This window comes from Etheostoma spectabile, chromosome 17 (assembly GCF_008692095.1).
Source record: "Etheostoma spectabile isolate EspeVRDwgs_2016 chromosome 17, UIUC_Espe_1.0, whole genome shotgun sequence".
NCBI classification, from domain to species: domain Eukaryota; kingdom Metazoa; phylum Chordata; class Actinopteri; order Perciformes; family Percidae; genus Etheostoma; species Etheostoma spectabile.
Genome location: NC_045749.1, coordinates 24,363,065 through 24,383,346, shown reverse-complemented (window position 1 = coordinate 24,383,346; position 20,282 = coordinate 24,363,065). Strand labels below are relative to the sequence as shown.

The 20,282-nt window shown below is 41.2% G+C and overlaps 1 protein-coding gene across 1 annotated transcript in view; it reads left to right on the top strand.

Moving 5' to 3' along the window:
• pdzd8 (PDZ domain containing 8) overlaps positions 1-20,282 on the top strand; it is a 42,940-nt gene that overhangs the window by 5,389 nt on the left and 17,269 nt on the right. The window contains exons 2-3 of the mRNA XM_032541945.1: positions 9,093-9,218; positions 12,887-12,989. Of these exons, the coding sequence (XP_032397836.1) occupies positions 9,093-9,218; positions 12,887-12,989 (229 nt within the window). The remainder of the gene's footprint in view (positions 1-9,092; positions 9,219-12,886; positions 12,990-20,282) is intronic.

Sequence of the window (20,282 nt, the reverse complement as noted above, 5' to 3'; positions counted from 1 at the left end):
GCAAGTTCTCCTGTAGATCCTCCCTCCAGGCATTGAGCTTCCATAGAGATGACTCAGAGGATCCCTCCACTAACATGCTATATAGTTTAGAAATAATTCCTTTTCTAAAGCAATCATTCTTCATTTCAATTTCCAAGGTGGACATCAGAGGGATGGACTCACATTGGTTTTGAGATGATCTAATAAATTTCTCACTTGCAGATATTTAAAATAATGTTTGCTTGGGATATCGTACCTAGCCTTAACTCTTCAAATGACATCAAAACCCCGTCCTCCGATTCCACCAAATCTCCTATTGTCTTTAAACCTTTTTCAGCCCATTTCCTAAAGCCAGGATCTGCCCTACCTGAGGGAAGGATTGATTACCCCATATTGGACTGAAGCGTGATAGGGAGGAGGAATCACCTAAATACTTCTTGACCTGATACCAAACCAAGATCATATTTCTGACTATAGGGTTTTTTGTCTTTTTTTTCAGCATTTTGATGTTTGCTGAGAAAATGTACTGGGGTAGAGGGAGAGGAACAGAACAATTTTCAATAATCACCCATGGCAAGAGACATTTATCTGAAAAATGATACATCATAGTCCTCAATTGAGCTGCCCAGTAATACCAAAGTGGGTTGGGGCACCTGAGGCCTCCTCTATCATACGGTAGATACAAAAGTGTTAAACGAAGCCTTGGTCGTCTGTTATTCCACAGAAAGCGTATGAAAATATTTTTTAGGGCCGAAAATAAATTGGCAGGAGGTGGCAATGGGATGTTCTGAAACAAATACAGAAGTTTGGGCATTATGTTGGATTTAAGGACATTGATTCGTGCTATAAGTGACAAAGGTAGGTGATTCCATCTATCTACAGAGGCAGCAATTGAGTCTATCATTGGGTTATAGTTAACTGCAACAATGTCATTTATATGTGGTACTATCCTAATCCCAAATATGTAAAACAGTCTACCTTTTTGAATTGGAAAGGATTCCCAACACTGTTTCTTTCTTCTGAATTAAGTAACATTAATGAAGACTTATCTTTATTTACTTTATATCCTGATATTTTTCCAAATGTATTTATTAGATCTAACAAGGCTGGAATAGAGTCTTTCAGTTTTTCTAAAAAAAGGATGACATCATCAGCAAATAAAGCAATTCTATGTTCCTGTTGGCCTATTGTCAAACCGGTTATGTTTTTATGGGACCGCACCGCAATGGCAAACGGTTCTATTGCTAGAATAAATAATAAAGGGGACAAGGGGCACCCCTGCCGACAACCCCTTTTAATTTTAAATGATTTAGATATAACTCCGTTTGTTACTATTTCAGCATAAGGCTCATTGTATAAAAGTTTAACCCATCGACAGAAGTTGTCCCCGCAGCCAAATCTTTTCAGTATCTCGAATAAATAGGGCCATTCGACTCTATCAAAGGCCTTTTCGGCATCCAATGATAGCAAAGCAGTGTCTACTTTTTCTTCCATATTATAAATGATATCTAACACTCGTCTCACATTGTGAAATCCCTGTCTTCCTACAATAAACCCATTTTGGTCACAACTAATTATTTCGGGCAATATTCTCTCCAGTCTACGAGCCAGGACTTTACAAAGAATCTTTAAATCGACATTAAGAAGACTTATTGGTCTTAGATTTTCACATTTGTTGCAAGGTTTGCCAGGTTTAGGTAATAAAGTAATCAGGGCTCCTCTTAATGAGGCAGGAAGAATTCCCTTTTCAAATGAGTCTAAATACATGTCAAAAAGGGGGGCTAGCAGTTTAGCTTTGAATTTCTTATAAAATTCTGTTGGCAGCCCATCTGGGCCTGGGGCTTTATCTGTTCTCAAGTGATCTATTGCTATAGATATTTCCTCTTTAGTTATATCTGCACTGAGATCTGTACTCATTAATTCTGAGATATTGGTCATTTGGAGAGATTCTAAGAAAACATTTTGCTCTTGTTCCTTATGCGTCATGTCTGAGCTGTATAGTTTTTCAAAAAAGACCTTAAACACTTCATTGATTTCTAACGGATCGGTAATAATCTCTCCCTGATTATTTTCAACTGAGGTAATATTTTTCTCATTTTGTAATTGTCGGAGTCGCCAGGCTAATAATTTTCCAGGTTTTTCCCCTTGATCATAGAACGACTGCTTAAGACGCAAAAGTTGTGAGGCGGCTTTTGAGGCAGAAAGTTCGTTATACTGTGTTCTTAGTATCAGAAGTTTTTTATGGGTGTTTGGACATAGTGTTTGATAATAATCTCTCTCAAGCCGCTCAATCTCTGCTGCCAACTCTTTTGTTTTTTGATAAGTTTGTTTTGCCTTATGGCTCGTAAAGCTAATTATTTGACCCCTTATATAGGCCTTGAAGGCTTCCCACCTTGAAGAGGGTGGTGTTTCATCCCTATTGATTTCAAAATAGATGCTATTTGATTATCTACAAAAAATATAAATTTGGGTCCAAGAGCCATTTCTGTTTAAATCTCCACCTAGGCGGGTCTCTCCTAAGTCTTAAATCCTCATAAAGAAGATGATTTGGTGCATGGTCGGAAATTAAGATGCTATCGTATTGACAGTCTCTTATTTTATGTCTCAAAGAGGCAGAAATTAAAAAGTAATCGATACGTGAATATGACTTATGTGTATTTGAATAACAAGAGTATTGTGAGCTCTTTGGATTCATGTCTCTCCAAATATCCATCAAATTAAGTTCCTTCATAAAGTATTGAATTGTTTGTCTACTTTTAGAGTGAGAGTTGTCAGTACCTGAACTTCTGTCCAGTTCTGGGTTCATTGTGCAGTTAAAATCTCCTGCTATAATATAACTGCCAGACAAAGATGAAATTGTAAGGAAGAGATTTTGAAAAAACTCTGGGTCGTCAACATTTGGGGCATAAATATTTATCAGATTTATTTTTTCTGAGATAATTGTGCCCTGCAGAATAATGTACCTCCCAGCCTTGTCTCTAATAACCCTTGTCACACGGAATGGTACGGATTTATGAATCAGAATCATAACCCCTCTTGCTTGGGAAGTAAAAGGTGAATATATGCTGCCCTGCCACCTCCTGCCAATCCTTGCCTCCTGTCCAGACAACAGTGAGTTTCCTGAAATAACACGATATCAGAGTGCATAGATTTCACCCTAGTCATTATCTGCTTAACTTTTTTTAGTTTCTGTAATCCTCTGCAGTTCCAAGAAGACACTTTAATTCTTAATCCACCACATACTGTATAACACTTAATGGGCTTCCTATTATTTTCAAATTGTTAAAAACAAAGAAACCAAGAACATTGAATGTTAAAAACTATACCCATGGTAATGATGAACACTGAACAGTAAATCCCTTTCGAACTCTGTTGCCCACCCTCTCCCCCCCTTTTAGTACTCTGGTACCCATCTAACAGCTGAAGGCTGGTCCACACGAAAGTGAGGAACAGCCGACTGTGCCTGAATATTTCCCTCTTACCCCACCCCACTACAATAAGAAACTCGTTACTATTGTCTATTGTCTATGAGCCTCTGGATAGCAAACAGGGAATATAATAAACAAATTTTTAAGTCTTACTTATTTTACTTAACTTTAGGTATTGTAATTGTCCATCCCTTTTAATACTTTGCGATGTATTGATGTCATTGTCTCACCCAGGTCCACTTTCTGATTTCAGAGTCCTTACAAAGTTCTCTGCTTCAGCTGGTTGGTTAAAGATCCGAGACTGACCGTTGTGTGTCACCAGTAGTCGAGCGGGAGGAATCATGCCGTATCGTATCCCCATGGCACGGAGTTGTTGTCTCACACCGTCAAACTCTTTCTGTTTTTTATGCACACCAGCTGCGAGGTCCTCATAAAATCTCACCGGATGGTTCTTGAATAGGATCTGTCCCTTCGTCCTGGCAGCTCTTATCACAGTTGCTTTATCCCTGTAGTTTAAGAACTTCATAATAAGAGTCCTTGGTGCAGCGGTGTTAGATGTGGTTTTCTGGCCAAGCCGGTGCGCTCTTTCCAGTGTCAGAGTGGTGCGTAGCGGTGCCAGGTTCAGAGCCTCCGGTAGCCAGTTTTCCAGAAAGGCGCAGGCGTCCTCTCCCTCCGCGCCCTCAGGAAGGTTAACCAGTCTCAGGTTAGATCGTCGCGATCTGGTCTCCAAGTCCAACACTTTTCCTTCGAGTTCTTTATTTTTATTTTCGAGGACCTGGACCTTAGCTTGTAGACCGGTGACGTTGTCCTCTGCCGCAGATATCCGCACCTCCGCCTCACCAACCCGCTTGGCGCATTCGTTAACATCTTTTTTAACATTCTCTATTGCTGATAGAATGCCATCCAGTTTGGAGGAGAAATCTGATTTCAAGTTTGCAATTGCAGCCAGTATTGCCTCTGGACCAGTCTCAACCGTCTTATTTCCCTCATTCAACTCGCAATTTTCCTCCTCCATTGACTCGCACGTGGTGGTGTTAGCCTCGCTATTTTCACAGCTAGCTTCAGAGCTCACCTTAGAAGTGAAGTTAGATAACTTCGATTGAGTCGGTTTGCTGGGGTTTTTACTAGGCTTCCTTTGTGAGAGAGGTATCACAGCTGTTCCAAACGTCGTTCAGTGTCACTTGTAACGAGTATTTTCCAGGATTTTACATATAGGTAGTGGAGCCGAAGCGAACACGTCCTCTCAGCAAGCCGCCATTACCGGAACCTCAAACACCTGTTTAACATTTTTTTACACCAGCCCAAGCTTAGCTGAACCAGGGTTCAAAATTAAGTTTTTCATCCACCAGCCAAATGGCATGTGAATGATCAAATGTGACCCGCCACACAGTAGATTACATTGTTTTTGGCTGGTGAGTGAAGCAAATCCACCAGCCACTTGCATATTCTCCCAGCGTTAGGTTGGTTGATGGTGCTAGTTTTGGATCCTGCCTGTAACTAGCTTTTTGTGTCTGTTGACATTATGTCGGTTATTGTATCAGTTAATTAATGAATCTTTTTCATCCACAAAACTCCAGAACAGTCAAAAGTGCACAGTTTCCCAGTGGCCAATCTCCCGTCATACACACGTGCGCACACAACCATCCGTGGAGGGATTTCAGAGGCTCTCCGAACTGTTAGGGGTTCGTCTGCAGCGCCATCCTGCTCCTCAGTCCGTAGGTGATATACCACAGTGATAGAAAACAGAACAGCATTTGGGGTATTTTTCACTATTTTCTAGACCAAATAAACAAGTAATTGATCAATAGAGAAAATAATCAGCATATGAATTGATAATGAAAATAATAGTTTTTCCTGCTTGGAGGAATGTTTGGTACCTCCCAAAGAGGTTTTAGCCTGAAATCACCGGCGCCAACACAATGAGAATTGAGAGAACCAAGAGCAATTCTATTCCTCTCTAAATGTGTTAAATAGCACAACTGTTGAACAAGCAGAGGAGAAACTTAACTATGAGCGCAGATGTCAGTTACCGCCCAGAGTCAGGCTGTACCGGACTCTCCTATTTTTTTGGGGCTTAATTTCCTCAAGCATAATAGACATTTTTGTTCATCAAATATTCAGAAATGAAAGGCAATTTAATAAATTCTGTCAAATAAGGTAACACAGACTCATTGCCTTTACTGCGCCAGTCATGCTGGGTGCTGTGTGTAGGCCTAGGTGTGGCGCTGTCCCAGGTGCTGAAATCTATGTCGCCATGTCGACTGAAACACATCCCAGCTCGTCTCACTTCATCCCTCCGCCTGGCCGGAGCTGTTCTCTGACCTTCATAGTACCAAAACTGAAAGTTTGACCCCGTGAGGGCTGGCAACTGGGCTGCAACTATCAGATGTCGGGAAATGAATGTGTCTGGAATAATTACAAAACTTGGTAAGCTGACCTGTCGAGAGGCAGATATTCCAAAGAAAACTGGTACCTCAAAACATCTACAACAGGTTTTGGGAACTACCTGAAAGGTGTAACAGCTTAGCCTTGTTAACGTATGATTGTCAGGCCTTTTGCATTATTCACTACGTATATTTATGTGATCTGATTATCTAATCCATACTGCCTGTGTTTCTGTAAGGACCCTGCTGTCTGTCAGCAGCAGCACAGTGGACAGGCTGGCTAACTGCCTGACAGACACCACAAGTTAACTAAAGGGAAATAGTTTTCATGGCTCCGTGGGAAGTCCCTAAACTGATTGACGCGTCAGCACCCTTCTCCCGTCGAAGCCTGTAATGTATTCACATACATATCATTTTTATTTTTAATTATTTATTTATGGGGTGCTCAGATTTACAGTGTTAAAATGTATGTGATATATTTTTATATACATCATCTAATCATCTATGTTGCCTGTCCAACTGTTAAATGCAAGTGTAAACAATCATTTGTTTCTTTTGAGTTGGCTGGGCAGTACTGCTGCAATCAGAAGAACTCCAGACATGCGTGAGTGTGCTTCACCCACGATCATGCTGAGTGAGTGAGGGAGTGAGTGAGTGAGTGAGTGAGGGAGTGAGGGAGTGAGGGAGTGAGGGAGTGTGGTGAGGTGATGTAATGAGAATGAGTACTGGACCTTGGGATTTGCTGAGTGGCACAGATGGTGGATGTGTGGAGGGGAGGGCTGGGAGCGCGGCCCACTGGATCTAATCCAGGCATACAGCACAGCATCCACGCAGAGTCCCCGCTCCAGCTATGGGGGAATACTAAGCATCACCAACTCTTAGTATAATAAACAATGAAATGCTTAGCGGATCATGGGGAGGCCATTTTGGGAATAATTTATTTGACGAAACCCCCCCGACTTAGTCTTTTTCTGGAGCTTTCTACCATATCACAGCTTCTTCAGTAGTGGATGGAGTTGTCATTGCGATGGATCTGTTGACATTCAAGCTTAATATCTGCTACCATTTCATCCAAATTCTCTCCCGTGGAAATAGTAGTTAGACCAAATAGTCCCAACTCCAGGTCCACTCACAAGCTTCTTTCTGACCTTTCAACCACATCAGCTGAGCTGGCTCACTCCTAATTTCAACGGGGGGAGGACGGCGGCGGAGTCATTAGGTTTCCATTAAAGTCAGTGTGTGTATTTCCACAGACTGCTGAGCGGCTGCGTCCCGACTCCGTCCCAGCTCCGGCCATCCCCAGCCCTCCGGAGCAGACACGCAGAGCTCCTGTTGGCCGGACGCCGGAGTGCTCCGCAGCAACACAGCACATGGCAGGACAGGAAGTCGAGTACAGAAACAAATAAAACATCCAGTTAATTTTCAAAATAAAATACATCGTACTCACGGCAGATTATATCTCCCTGGACTACACCTTGAAAACAGCTCAGGGTTGTTCCCCCTCTACTCCTCTGGATGGAAACAAGCTGTTGGTGGTTTTTGTCCTGACCTGGTGGGGTTTGACGGAGGGCGGAGCACGGAGCCGTCCCGCTGCGGAGCCGATCCACAGTCGTTCATAGAGATGGATGTGTTGTCAGCTCAGTAGTGGGGCTGCAGGTAGCGATTATTTAGTAATTGAGTATTCTACCGATTATTTAATCGAGTAATCGGATAAGAATTACTTTTGCTTTATAGTAAACAGCAATAGTAAATATACAAAAGAGAGGTTTCCTTTTTTAGAAAAAGCTACATTTTGTATTGCCTAAATTGCACATAATACTAGGGACAGATGCATATATTCTTAAGCACGGGCCGCGTGGGCCACCAAGCCCCTGTTTCTGTTAGCAGAAGTACATTTTTGGTGGCCCACATGTAAATCTTTTTTGTCCCCTTCCCCTTCCTGCCTGTGGCTCTTTGCACTGGATATGTGAGAGAGCTGTTCACTAAGCCGGGTAAAAGGGACTGTACAAAGCTTAAGGGGGGGAGAGATGAGAAATAAAAACAAACTATCAAAATAAAACTGCAACTGCCAATATACTTGTTCACAGTCATTCAGTATTAGTATTAGTGTTCACAGTCGTTCCCTGTATATCAGTAGTTTAATTTAAAATAAATAATGGAACTTTATGGTCCATTTCTGTGACACCTCACGTAAAATTATATAATTAGAATGTTTACGCTTGTGGAGCTGCCTGGTGTTGCTAGTTTTATTGGTTATAGTGGACACACACACACCCCCCCACACACAATGGAAGGGGAATCACTGTAGAGGAAGATTGACAGCTCTACTGTGGACATGCTCAAAGTTTGTCTCTCTGAAAAGTGAGAACTTTCCCTCCAGTTGTGCGACAATTGACTGTTTACAGAAGCCTGACTGTGTATATGTGTATGGACAGACCGTTACATCAGGGTTACCAGTAATGTAGATGGTTTGCCTTAACACAGTCTACTATTTAGAACAGCAGGAGCCTCTTCTAACAACAGAAGCACCAAGAACCTAACATAGCAGAGGACGGGTGTGTGCTCAGACATCATGTTGTTCATTACAATGTTAGTTTTATCAGAGCTCAGGCCTGCTGCCCTTAGGGAGCCTGTTCTCCACCAAGCACAGCACCCAACACGTGGGGTTATGTTATCTACAAATAATGCAAATGAGTCCTGATGCATACCACACTGGGTGTCAGTTCAGACCTGTTGAGGCAGGTGGACAGGTTTAAAAATCAAAATCTTATCAACTCTTAATTTGCTCAGTCAAAGCCAACATTTGACTACTAAGGTAATATCAAAGTGTGAATTTCCTTCGAAGGTCAAGAAAGCTTATGCTCTTTCTGGTAGATAAGAGGTAGGGCTTTCTGGTAGGGCTTCACTGTAGTGTTAGGGATCACCTGTGTGGGCACAGTTGGTCAACTTAAAAACAGTCAGGTAGTAACTTCCTGGCTCTTTCTTTATTTCTTGGCTGGGTATGTATTCTAGCCTGTTGACTGTGCTGTGGACGTCGGAGACGCTGACCAAAGTGGTTGGTGATGTAATGTGATGGATGCACATGTTGATGATACTGTGTCGACTATGTATGGTTGATATGCATTTTTCCTACCCTGTGTTGGCTACTTTGACACTGCTACACATGCACCTTGTACTTACTCTAGTACCCCCCCACACAGCCCTTTCGGGGACACAAATCAAGTCAAAGAAGTTTACATCGGTGTCATAGTGGAGATCCTGAATTGAAATGGCCTTTGGGTGTTTCCTGTGTCTTTCTCAGGTACAAGCCCTTCTTCCCGTTCCAAGTGCAGCCTCAGCTGGTCCCGGCGTGTGATTTGGACCTGTCGATCCAGGACAACAGGCTGGTGGAGGGCCGACTCAAAGTCACCCTCACTGAATGTAGCAGGTGAGACTTTCTTTCCCACACGCCCACCCTTGTCCACAAATGTGTGTGTTTTTGTACAGGGCTGTGTTTCTTTGTTTGGGCCACTGCTTTTGTTCCATTTTGGGAAAATGTAATGCTAATTCATACAATAATAATTTAGACCATAGTGTCCTTCCACTTCTGTGGCAACAGTTTAGAGGAGGACCTTTCCTCTTACAGTGTTACACTTCCCCCGTTACAAAACAAATTGGGAACAGAATGCAATCATTTCCTGATCTTTTTTGACATATAGGTAATTGAAAACCATACAAAGTCAAGACGTTTCATGTTTGAACTGGAAAAAAGTTCCTGCAAGCTCCAAAAATTTGGGACCGTGTTATGTTTACTGCTGTTTTACATAACCTTTTGTTTAACACTCCGTAAGCGTTTGGGAACTGAGGACACAATTGTTTGAAAGTTTGAAAATGAAATTCTTATATTACCCTATGATTTCACAGGGCTCCACAGGTGCCTGGAACCTTTCCTTTCATTGCATCAGCACATATTTGAGGTGCACCCAACGTTTTTCACCACTATCTTTGGCAAAAATACATTTTAAGCATTACTTTGGTTGTCAAGCCAAGTGATGCCATTTGGCACCGCTGCCATGTCTTTTCAACATGTACACAGTTGTATCTCTCATTGAGTATGTTTACATGCACACCAGTATTCCACTATTCCAATATTAGTCATGTAAACAGCAAATTCTGGTTGGATATTATTCTATAATAAGGACTTTTTCCAAATATAGCATTTTCCGATAAAGACTTGTTATATTCCAGTAACGTTCTGGTTATAGAGGCATTCTTTGGACATGTATACAGCGCGTTCAGGATATGCGTCTCAATCAGAGTTTTTACCACAGACATGTGGCGGACCTTTTTGATCAATCAGCATTTAAAAATCTTTTCCATGGTGAAACAATCACAAAATAAAAACCATATCTAAGTGAATCTGCCACCCATATGGATTCTACATAGGGGCAAACACGGATTAAAGAATCTCAAAGTAAGCTGAATTTGAAATGTAACTCTTTCCTTCTCATCTTTGCACCAGTGCCAGCTGTCATTATATATCGTCGTCGGAGCCTATAGCATCTCCAACGGCCACACTCTCGCTCAGCAGGCTCGCCTTTCTCAGACAAAAACACCCCCTCCTTGTCCAAAGCTGGCATGTTTAAATTTTAATGTGTGTGTGTGTGTGTGTGTGTGTGTGTGTGTGTGTGTGTGTGTGTGTGTGTGTGTGTGTGTGTGTGTGTGTGTGTGTGTGTGTGTGTGTGTGTGTGTGTGTGTGTGTGTGTGTGTGTGTGCGTGTGTGTGTTTAATAATTCATTTAATGGGCGATTCCTTCCCATTAGAATCATACAGACTCTTCTTCCCCTACCCTCTCACCTTCTTCTATATCAGCAAGTTTGGGGACGGTTTTTTTATCTGGCCTGTCACTTTGAGTGTTAATTAGATCAATATCTAATAGATCCAATCACACAATTGCTGTATAGGTGATAGGTATCCTGTGTCAAACATATCAGGTGTAGTACGCCGTAAATGTCCAGCAGAGGGAGGTAGCCGCCCATTTAGCATGAATTGTGAAATCTTGCAAAGAAAATAGTTGACACATACTGAGGTAAGATTATACTGTTATCACACTATTGCAGAAATGCACACTACATCTCAGACTGAGGAAGTCGGGGAGTTCCTTTTCTTCTACTTGTGTGTCCTTCATCTCCTCTGCACAGCAGGGGGCAGCAGGGGGCAGTAGGGGGGAAGACCCACTGTTGTGATCTCAGCTTTTCTTTCCAGTATCACAGGACAGGTGCTGATCATATAATTAGAATATCGTAAAAAGTTGATTTGTCAGTAATTTCATTCAAAAAGTGAAATTTGCATATTATATTCATTCATCACACACAGTGATATATTTCAAATATTAATTTCTTTTAATTGTGATAATCATAACCGACAACTTATAAAAAACCCAAATTCAGTATCTCTGAAAATTAGAATATTACGTAAGACCAATACAATTTTTTTTTGTTGAAATGTTGGCCAACTGAAAAGTGAACATGTAAATTATGAGCATGTACAGCACTCAATAGTTATTTGGGGCTCCTTATGCCTGAATTCATGCAGCAATGTGGCGTGGCATGGAGTCCATCAGTCTGTGGCACTGCTCCGGTGTTAGGATAGTGGCCTTCATCTCTCCTGGCGCATCGCATCATCCCCGTCACAGGAGATTTTCTAAAGGGTTAAGGTCAGGCCAGTTTGCTGGCCAATGAAGAACAGGGATACCATGGTCCTTAAACCAGATCCTGGTAGCTTTGGCCCTGTGTGCAGGTGCCAAGTCCTGTTGGAAAGTGAAATCTGCATCTCCATAAGGTTGGTCAGCAGCAGGAAGCATGGAGCGCTCTAAAATTTCCTGGTAGACTGCTGCGTTGACCCTGGACCCCAGAAAACACAGTGGACCAACACCAGCAGATGACATGGCCCCCCAAACCATCACTGACTGTGGAAACTTTACACTGAACTTCAAGCAATGTGGATTCAGGCGAGACACAAGGGATGCGATATCTGAAACCCATGCTTACAGAACTAGACCGAGAGACCATTTAAAGGCCTTTGCAGGTGTTTTGAGTTGATTAGCTGATTAGAGAGTGGCCCCAGGGGTCTTCAATATTGAACCTTGTCCCAATTTCAAGTTTTTTGAGATACTGAACTTTTTCGTGATATTCAAATTATATGACCAGCACCTGTACAGTCAGGTATTAAGTACTGTTTGAAGTCCAACTTAATCCTTTGCAGCTCAAACAATGCTATTGAGAACAGTCAATTTAAAAAATTGGCTCATTCTACCTTCTCAAAAATTACGAGCTCATAATAGTATATTGAATATCTCGCAAGCTGAATATATTTGAAATGATGTTTGGACAAAACAAACAATTTGAAGATGTCACCTCTGGGAACTTATGATATATTTATAGACCGCACATGTAATTGATGAATCAACGAAAAATACAGCAGATGAACAGATAACGACCCCTCCCCCCACCCCCCGCTGACAGAAAACAAATGGGGATAGTTGGATTTGCAAATATGAAGTACTTTTAGGCCATAAATAATCTTTGTGATTTAGTCTTGCTGTCATTAGTTTGGGGATGGGTTGACAAAGCCTTCTCCTTCAGCCACAGAAGACTTTATACAGCTGTTCTCCCAGGCCTGGGGTTTATTTACGTTGATATTGAATTTTTTTAATAGGTGTGTACTTCATAAGCTGTGTGTTTGTGTTATTACATTATCAGGGTCACATGACCGTGATCTATCTTTTATATTATTGATATGATAAGCCTGAAGGCATTCCTATGGATTAAACTAGTTCTCAAGTGTCATCAGATTTAAATTAAATGTTACTAAATCCTGATTGGTGCACAGAAATGAGTGACATCATCTTTTTCCACAGCATTCTGGTCACTTCAATCCAGTGAAAAGAGCACAGAGAAAATGAGACTGGGAACAGGCTCTCAGGGCCCTTTCAGGACCAGATATTTAAGGAACACAAGGCACCAAATGCACAAAGACTCCTTTGACTCCTTGGCTGCTTCTGAGTGTCTTAGTGGCAGAAGCTCACCGTGTCTCTCTTGTGTCCTGTGCCTGCAGACTGTTCATCCTGGGCTCCTATGAAAGAGAAACCTATGTCCACTGCACCCTGGAGCTGAGCACTCACCAGTGGAAGGAGAAGACTCGCAGCTCCATCAAACGGGTGGGTTCAACTCTCCTAACGTCTGAATGACTTGTTTTCCATCCCTTTCCTCGGGTTTAGGACTGCAGGGAGTCATGCTTTAAGGTACAGGAAAGCATGTTTTAGAATTGTTTTTCACCACATCTAGGGTATATAAACATATTCATTTGATGTACTATGCAAAGTGTTTAAAGTTACAAAAAGTTAATAGTTAAATATTACCTAAACCTTTGACTTTCTCACCAAAGTCCAGATGCAGGGTGGTACGGGTGTTTCTATGCGTTATTAAAATACAGATGATCCCTGTGGGTTAGGTTGCTATTCACTGTGTACACATGAGGAACCCAAACTAAATGTACAACAAAGCAGCATCATCAGCATCATCATCATAATAATAATAATAATAATAATAATAATAAAAAATGGAGCTGGTTTATGTGTGGGGCTAGGTTTTGTTGAAAGTGTTCGGTACCGATACCAATACCTTTATTCAATAACGGTTCCTAAACGATACTTTTTTCTAAACAACTTATACAAATCAATAAGAGCAACATTACGGCACAGATGTTTTTTTATTTTTCACCATACTTAGTTTTTCCTGCGTGGCTCTACAACGTGTAACTTTATGCAGCCAGTCACAAACATTATATCATCCTTAGATATTACAAATTGGGTATTGAATGACGAGGCATTTTCTGATACTCAATACTTGAGAGGCAATTCGGTTGGTGCCTAAAAAGTATTGAAATGAGAACCCAGCCGTACTTATGTGTTATTTCTGCCTTTGTGTATTTAAGTCCGATCTCTGCAGAGAGAGATGGCAAAAGCTGTTTTAACGTTACACATCTAGAAATATGTTATAGTAACGTAGATGGTACTACTGCCAATTCACAATTCATGTAGAAAGGTTTCTAACACTGGAGCTGCTGAGTTTTCTTTAAACCTGGAGCTTTTTAAACACTTCCTCTACTACCACATGTTGGACATCTTGTCTTATTGACACATTAATACAAGCTCATTTTCATCTCCTTTGCACTGATGAGATTGTCCCATTGTTGACATTTTGAGCAGCGAGAACATTTTCAGGCCCCTCCGGCGAACCTTTTCTAATTGCAGCAATTTCGAGATATTACAGTTATCACATCAGGCTGGTTTGGAAGTGACTGATGACCGTTAGAGAGTGAAATGTCAGCCCTAATTACTGGCTCTGGCTCCAGCGAAGCCACACACTCCTGAATGCCATTTGCAATGGCTCAAAGATTATTTGTATCGTTGAGCAGTTATTCTTCTGCACTGTGCTTTCATGTGATGTTGAAGGACTTTGGAGGAGCTGGCTGCTTGTCCAGCAGGGGGCAGTGAAATATCAGCCCTTCCTCTCAAAACCAACAACCCCATATTCCTTTGTATTTTCTCTTATTCCAAAACAGCTGCTCATTGTACGTTTATTAAATAGATGCTGTATGTTTCTGTTTTTTAGTCCTGGAGTTCAGGGTAACATTTACTTTGCAAACACAAACTGAAATATGATACATTAGTTTGTTTCTGTAATTGTTTTTGGGAAACATCTGGTCAGGGTCCAACTGAAGTCAGAACCTACCCTGTAGGGTAGTTAGACCTGCATTCAGTCCGAGTTTCTGTAAGGCCTAATGTTGGGGCACAGCTTGGTTTATTTTTCTGAACAAAAAAGACTGGGCTATGTAACTATACTAATCAGTTTTTTCCAGTATAAAGATTCATCAAGCTGTACACCTAGACTGTGTGGACTACAGTTTATTATTAGTATTACTAACTATTATATTTAAAGACCGGTCATCGTTTCCTGGCCGAGTACCAAAGAGAACATGTTTTCTTAAAAGAGACATAATTTGTTACAGTTAAACCAAGCACTTATCAGCAAATAATACATAAGGCAGTTTGTTAGAAACATTATATAACTCATTAATATAAATGAAACATAACAATGGCCCAAGAACCGATCCTTGAGGTACAAGTGAACAAAACGAATTAATGCAAGAGACAAACTGTTTTCTGTCTTTTAAGGTAACTCAAAAACCAGAGCAATCGTAGGCCTTCTAGCCTGCAACTGCAGTGTCTTTGTACAATAAATATATATTAATGAATCCAGAAATCAAGTTACGTTATGTTAGATATCTCTGCATTACATCGAGCTAGCATTGTTCTGACGCTAGTCGAACTGCGGGGCCTTTCCACAGAGGCCTTCCAGGCGATCATGGGTCCTCCAGAAGCTTAGTCATCCAGCCTGGAACTGCAGGAGCTGCGTGTGCATTGAGCATGGATTTTTTTACACATTTGATGTGACTTATTGACAGGGAAACAGACAGGAAGTGATCTCTTGAGAAAGGCAGCTCGCTCAGCAAATTGATGGACCTAAGCGCGCGTGTGTGCTTCAGAGCTCAGAGTCATTAAGGCAGCACTGATGTTTACATTAGTGGGATTTCACCTCCTGATGTCTCAGAGCACACAGGAAGAAAGGTATACTAGGCTTTTATTATTTCTGCTTCAAATTATATTTATTTAATAATTACTTAATTATTTCTATTTTAAACTGGGTTAAGGTTCATTCTTTGCCATTATACAACACAGAGTTGTACCGTGAAATGCAGTTGTTCCTTTTATGTAACACAAGAAACACAGTAGTGCATTCCTTTTTATGTGCATAAGGTATGTAAATGGCATAAACAAAAAGAATGGTGAATTTTTCGGAAGATAATATGGTTTGCCTCTTAAAATCAAGAACATTGTCCCTCACCTTAGACTAAGTTTGATCATCACTGATGTATTATTGTGTCCATTAAACTGTACAGGCTACATACACAAGTATTTGGGATGGGAAGAATTAGTTTTTATCATTTATTATTATTATTATTATTATTATTATTAGCTTTCTTGTGATGCACTCTATCACAAAGTCCAATTCCCCTTTACAAAACAAAAATTGGCCTCTAAGAAAAAGCCATTTTCTACACAACAAAATGATTTTTTTTGCACATGCACGCTTTAAATCTATGTAAACATATATGTGCAGACCTGTCTCAAGAACTGTTCCCATGGTCAGTAAAGTAGCAACCAGCCATCCAATGAGAACCAGTAATGAAAATGTGAGCCGTTCTCCCCCAACACTCACCAATCCAGCCATCAGCACTGCCCTCTCCAAGTGGATCCACTTCAAAGCACTTGTATCCCTTTTTTTGTTAAGATACGCATAGAAATGCAGATTCACGGTGGCATTTGAGCCTGATTTATCAGACTTCTCCAGTCTGCGTGTCCCCAGCAGGACTCTGTAGTAAGGATTAAAGGCTATACCATCTGGAAAAGGTCAATTCGCCAAATCTTTCCCGCTCTCTCCCTTTTCCCCCTGATGATAGCAAGATATGAGCCTCCCTCTCTTCTCTTATGAAAACAGCCGCTTGCGTATGTGAATGCTTTTCATGTCATTTGAATATTTCCTCATTTTAACAAGTGTTGCTCCTGCTTTCACTTCACCATGTTTCTATCTTCTCAAAAGCAGACCCGTTCTCATCAGGAAGGGCGCTTGGACTGTGTTCAACATGTTTTTCAGTCCCTTGCAGCTTCCGGATATCACTGTTGTGTTTGTGGTTCCACGCACAATAGAAAGACCCAATACTGGTGTTGAATGGGCCTGAGAGACGTAGGCTGCTTTTTAATGAGCTGTTCAAGTTCACAGGCATTCTATTTGCTCAGTGTTTATCCTGCCTAATATTATTTGATGTGATTACCGTAATTCCTCAAATAAAAGCCGGGGCCTTTATTTACCTGAACCGCACTAGTACCAGGCTTTTATTTGAAGCAGGCTTCTATTAGTGGCAAGCCTTTATTTCTAATTCCATCTGTTTAATAAATATAATTTGGTTTAAATAAATTGTTTTAAATGAAAAGCCGTGGCAATCCAGTAGACAGAGAAAATTTATTTAAAAAAAACATTTGCAAAAAATATCCCCATATACAACAACAGCCAGAAGGGCGACAGACACCACCACTGTGTCAGTTTGAACCCTGGAAATGCACCGGGTATTTATTTCAAATACAGGTACCACAGCACTGCTGGTAGATTACAATAAGATCGTACAGTAGTTACACCGGTATCTGGTTAACATAACAGACGGTAACTAGCTAGCTTTGTTTCTAGCTCCAGGCTAGCTAACCTTTTCCTCCCACCTCCAGCTAGCTAGCCGTGATCTGCTCCTGTCTTCTAATCTCATCAGTTGCTTTTCTCCAAAAGTTGAGTTGGACTTCACTTTTTGCTGCAGGCATTTAAAACGAACAGAAAGACCTGCGTTTTTACTTTAGTATTTCCTGAATTCATTCATCTCTTTACTTAAGCCTGCAGCCTGAAACACACTGTGCTTATTCTCTTCATTTATATTTATGCTCAGCAACACTTGAATACACAACATCTGTCCCTGAAGGCCACTGGTTTGGCCACTAAAAGGATCTGTGCGTAAGAAAACCAATCAATGACTGATCCATGATCCATGGCCGGTACCAAGAAACTTATCTAGCGGGCCGCTGTGGCTCAGTGGTAGAGCGGTTGCCTGCCAATCGGAAGGTTGGTGGTTCGATCCCTGGCCCTGCAGTCCCATGTCGAAGTGTCCTTGGGCAAGACCCTGAACCCCGAGTTCAGGGTCGGTTATCTGATGAGCAGGTGGCACCTTGCACGGCACACAGTGTATGAATGTGTGTGAATGGTGAATGTTTCCTGTATGATGTAAAAGCGCTTTGAGCAGTCGTTATTTCCGTTAACCCGTTAAGACTAGAAAATATATATGTTATATAAAAACAGCACATTTACATTTATCTCTTTGGTCCTTTACCTGTGGCGGCTTGTGGCTCAGAGGAAGCACGCGGTTGGCTGATCAAGCCCAGGCTCCTCCGGCCACTTGTCAAAGGGTCCCTGAGCAGGACACTGAACCCCAAGTTGCTCCCCAGATACTGCATGTGTACCTGTCCACTGCTGCTAACACATAGGATGGGTTAAATGCAGTAACACAGTTCCACTACGTTGTACTGTGTGTATGTGACGATTAAGGAATCAAGTTGGTTTCTTCTGCTCGTTTGTGAGCTGGTTGTATATGGAGGTCTTTCTTTGAAGGATTTTTTAGTGCCATGGCCGGAGCTACCATACAAGACCCTAAGGACATGTCCTCTTTCAAAACTTAGGTGGTATTACATTTACAGTTTTAAAAATCAACATTTGGTATTTTGTAGATTTGCAGATTCCACTTAGACTCCATATATTTAAATGTGATCACTTTTATGCCAGCAAAAATAAATATGTAGCTTAAATAAAGGAGACCTTATTTGCTAACCAAAATGTTTTTCCTGGCAGTATAAAACGGCATGAATTAATAAAAGAAAAATCTGGCACATCTCCTATAATTGTCAATGTATCTTGAAGCAGATCTAGATGCAGCATTTAAAGACTGTGTAACCTCAGAAGTATGTGCTGTTGAGTTATTTATTTCATAAAATTACCAATTAGTTTCTGTTTACAGCTTTAAGTATTATAGGATTTGCTTTTAATATTGCTCATCCATATCACTTTAAGCAGAACCCCTTTTGGACGGTTGAGAATTGGGAAGACAAAACAAGCAGTTTGAAAACATAACTTTGGGTTTTGGTTAATTTTGATTTTGATATATTTTTTAAATTTGATAGGCTTACTGCATATGTAATGCTATAGTAGCGTTAGTTTCAGCCCTGAATATGTTTGAAATTTCAGATCAAAAATGTTTTTTTATTAAATTCAGGCATCAAATTCAATTTTATTTTTTTATTTCTAAGAATATGTACAGTATTTTTAAGAATAGCCAACACTTCTTAAATAAGTAATTTTGTCAAAACACACTTTTCTTTTTGGGGCTTTGAGGTGGCGCCATGCTAGTAGCTCTCAGTGGATTCTCCTGGGCCATGTCTGACAGAGGAAGGGGCCTCCCATTGGTCAGTGTTCACTCCAGCCACTTCATTGTGCTGTGTGTGCTTGCATCTGCACAACACAGACCACCTGAGAAATGAAGCCCTGGTCTATTACGGAGTGTGAGATTGGTCTTTTTTATTTTTTTATTTTTTTTTATTACTCATTCATGGTGTGTTGGGGGCGGGGGTGGCACTCTGTCAGGCGTGTTTGCACATCTGCCCCGTCGATTCCATTGTCAGCCCTGAATGCTGATTCTTGCTGACAGCTTGACCGAAGGGCCATGCACGCGTGTGTGCACGTACGCTACAGCTCAACATCTCGCTGTGTAACGTCGGGTGTATTCGGTGGCTGGCTTTGTGTTGGAGGAAACGAGTGTGTGTATTTATAGTAGTATGAGGCTGGATGTTGTGTGAGGTCAGTCTCGTGGCCTGGAGCACTTTCCCAGGCGCAGCGTTTGCTCCTCAGCAACATGTACCACCAGTGATTAGGAAGTCAGAGGGTGGAGGAAACATGGACAGCTTCCCATCAGACATCTTGATCTGGTTAGTGTCTCTGGCAGAGAGCACTCTCAGGGGTTAGACCAGGAGAAGAAACCTCTGATGGGATGGATATGCTTGGTATCTTCAAGTACACCTTTTTGAAATATTGCAGACTTGCTAGTCATTTGTTTTCAGAAGTACATTTGTATTGTAGTAGTTAACAACTGCTTTGGCTCAAGTTTCACAAGGTTTCAATATGAAGAGAGCAAGTGGCCAAAACTGGTCCAAATGCCTTGGTATTTCTGCTTTTATTATGTGTATATACTATGTGTGTGTGTGTGTGTGTGTGTGTGTGTGTGTGTGTGTGTGTGTGTGTGTATTTCTTCATCCAAAGCACACGTGCATAGGGTAGACTCATTTCGATATATTCCAGTTTTTCTTGACATGGGCTTATTATTGTGTAACAAGGTTATGTTTCCGATTTGGGTGAAAAGTTGTTTTGCAGTCTGTCTATAAATGTGTTTCCAGACCCATTCAGACATTTATGCAGATGTCAGTATTAAAAAACTGAGTAAGGGTGAATATTCAAACTTTTCTTTAAAATTAAAACATAAAGTCAATCAATTCATACAAGGTGATCATACACACACGCACACACACGCACGCACATGCACACACACACTGCATTGGTGCAAGTGATGTGGCAAGCAGTGAAACGTGTGCCAATACTCTGAGAATTTGATTTAGTGTTTTGCATTTTTGAATTTAGCAAGTGGGTTAGGCTCTTTGAGCATTAAGGGATAGTTAAGATATTTTGAAGTACGTCCTCTGGCCTGCTACTCCAAACTCCGGGCCGTCTACTGTTGCTAGCGCTGACTG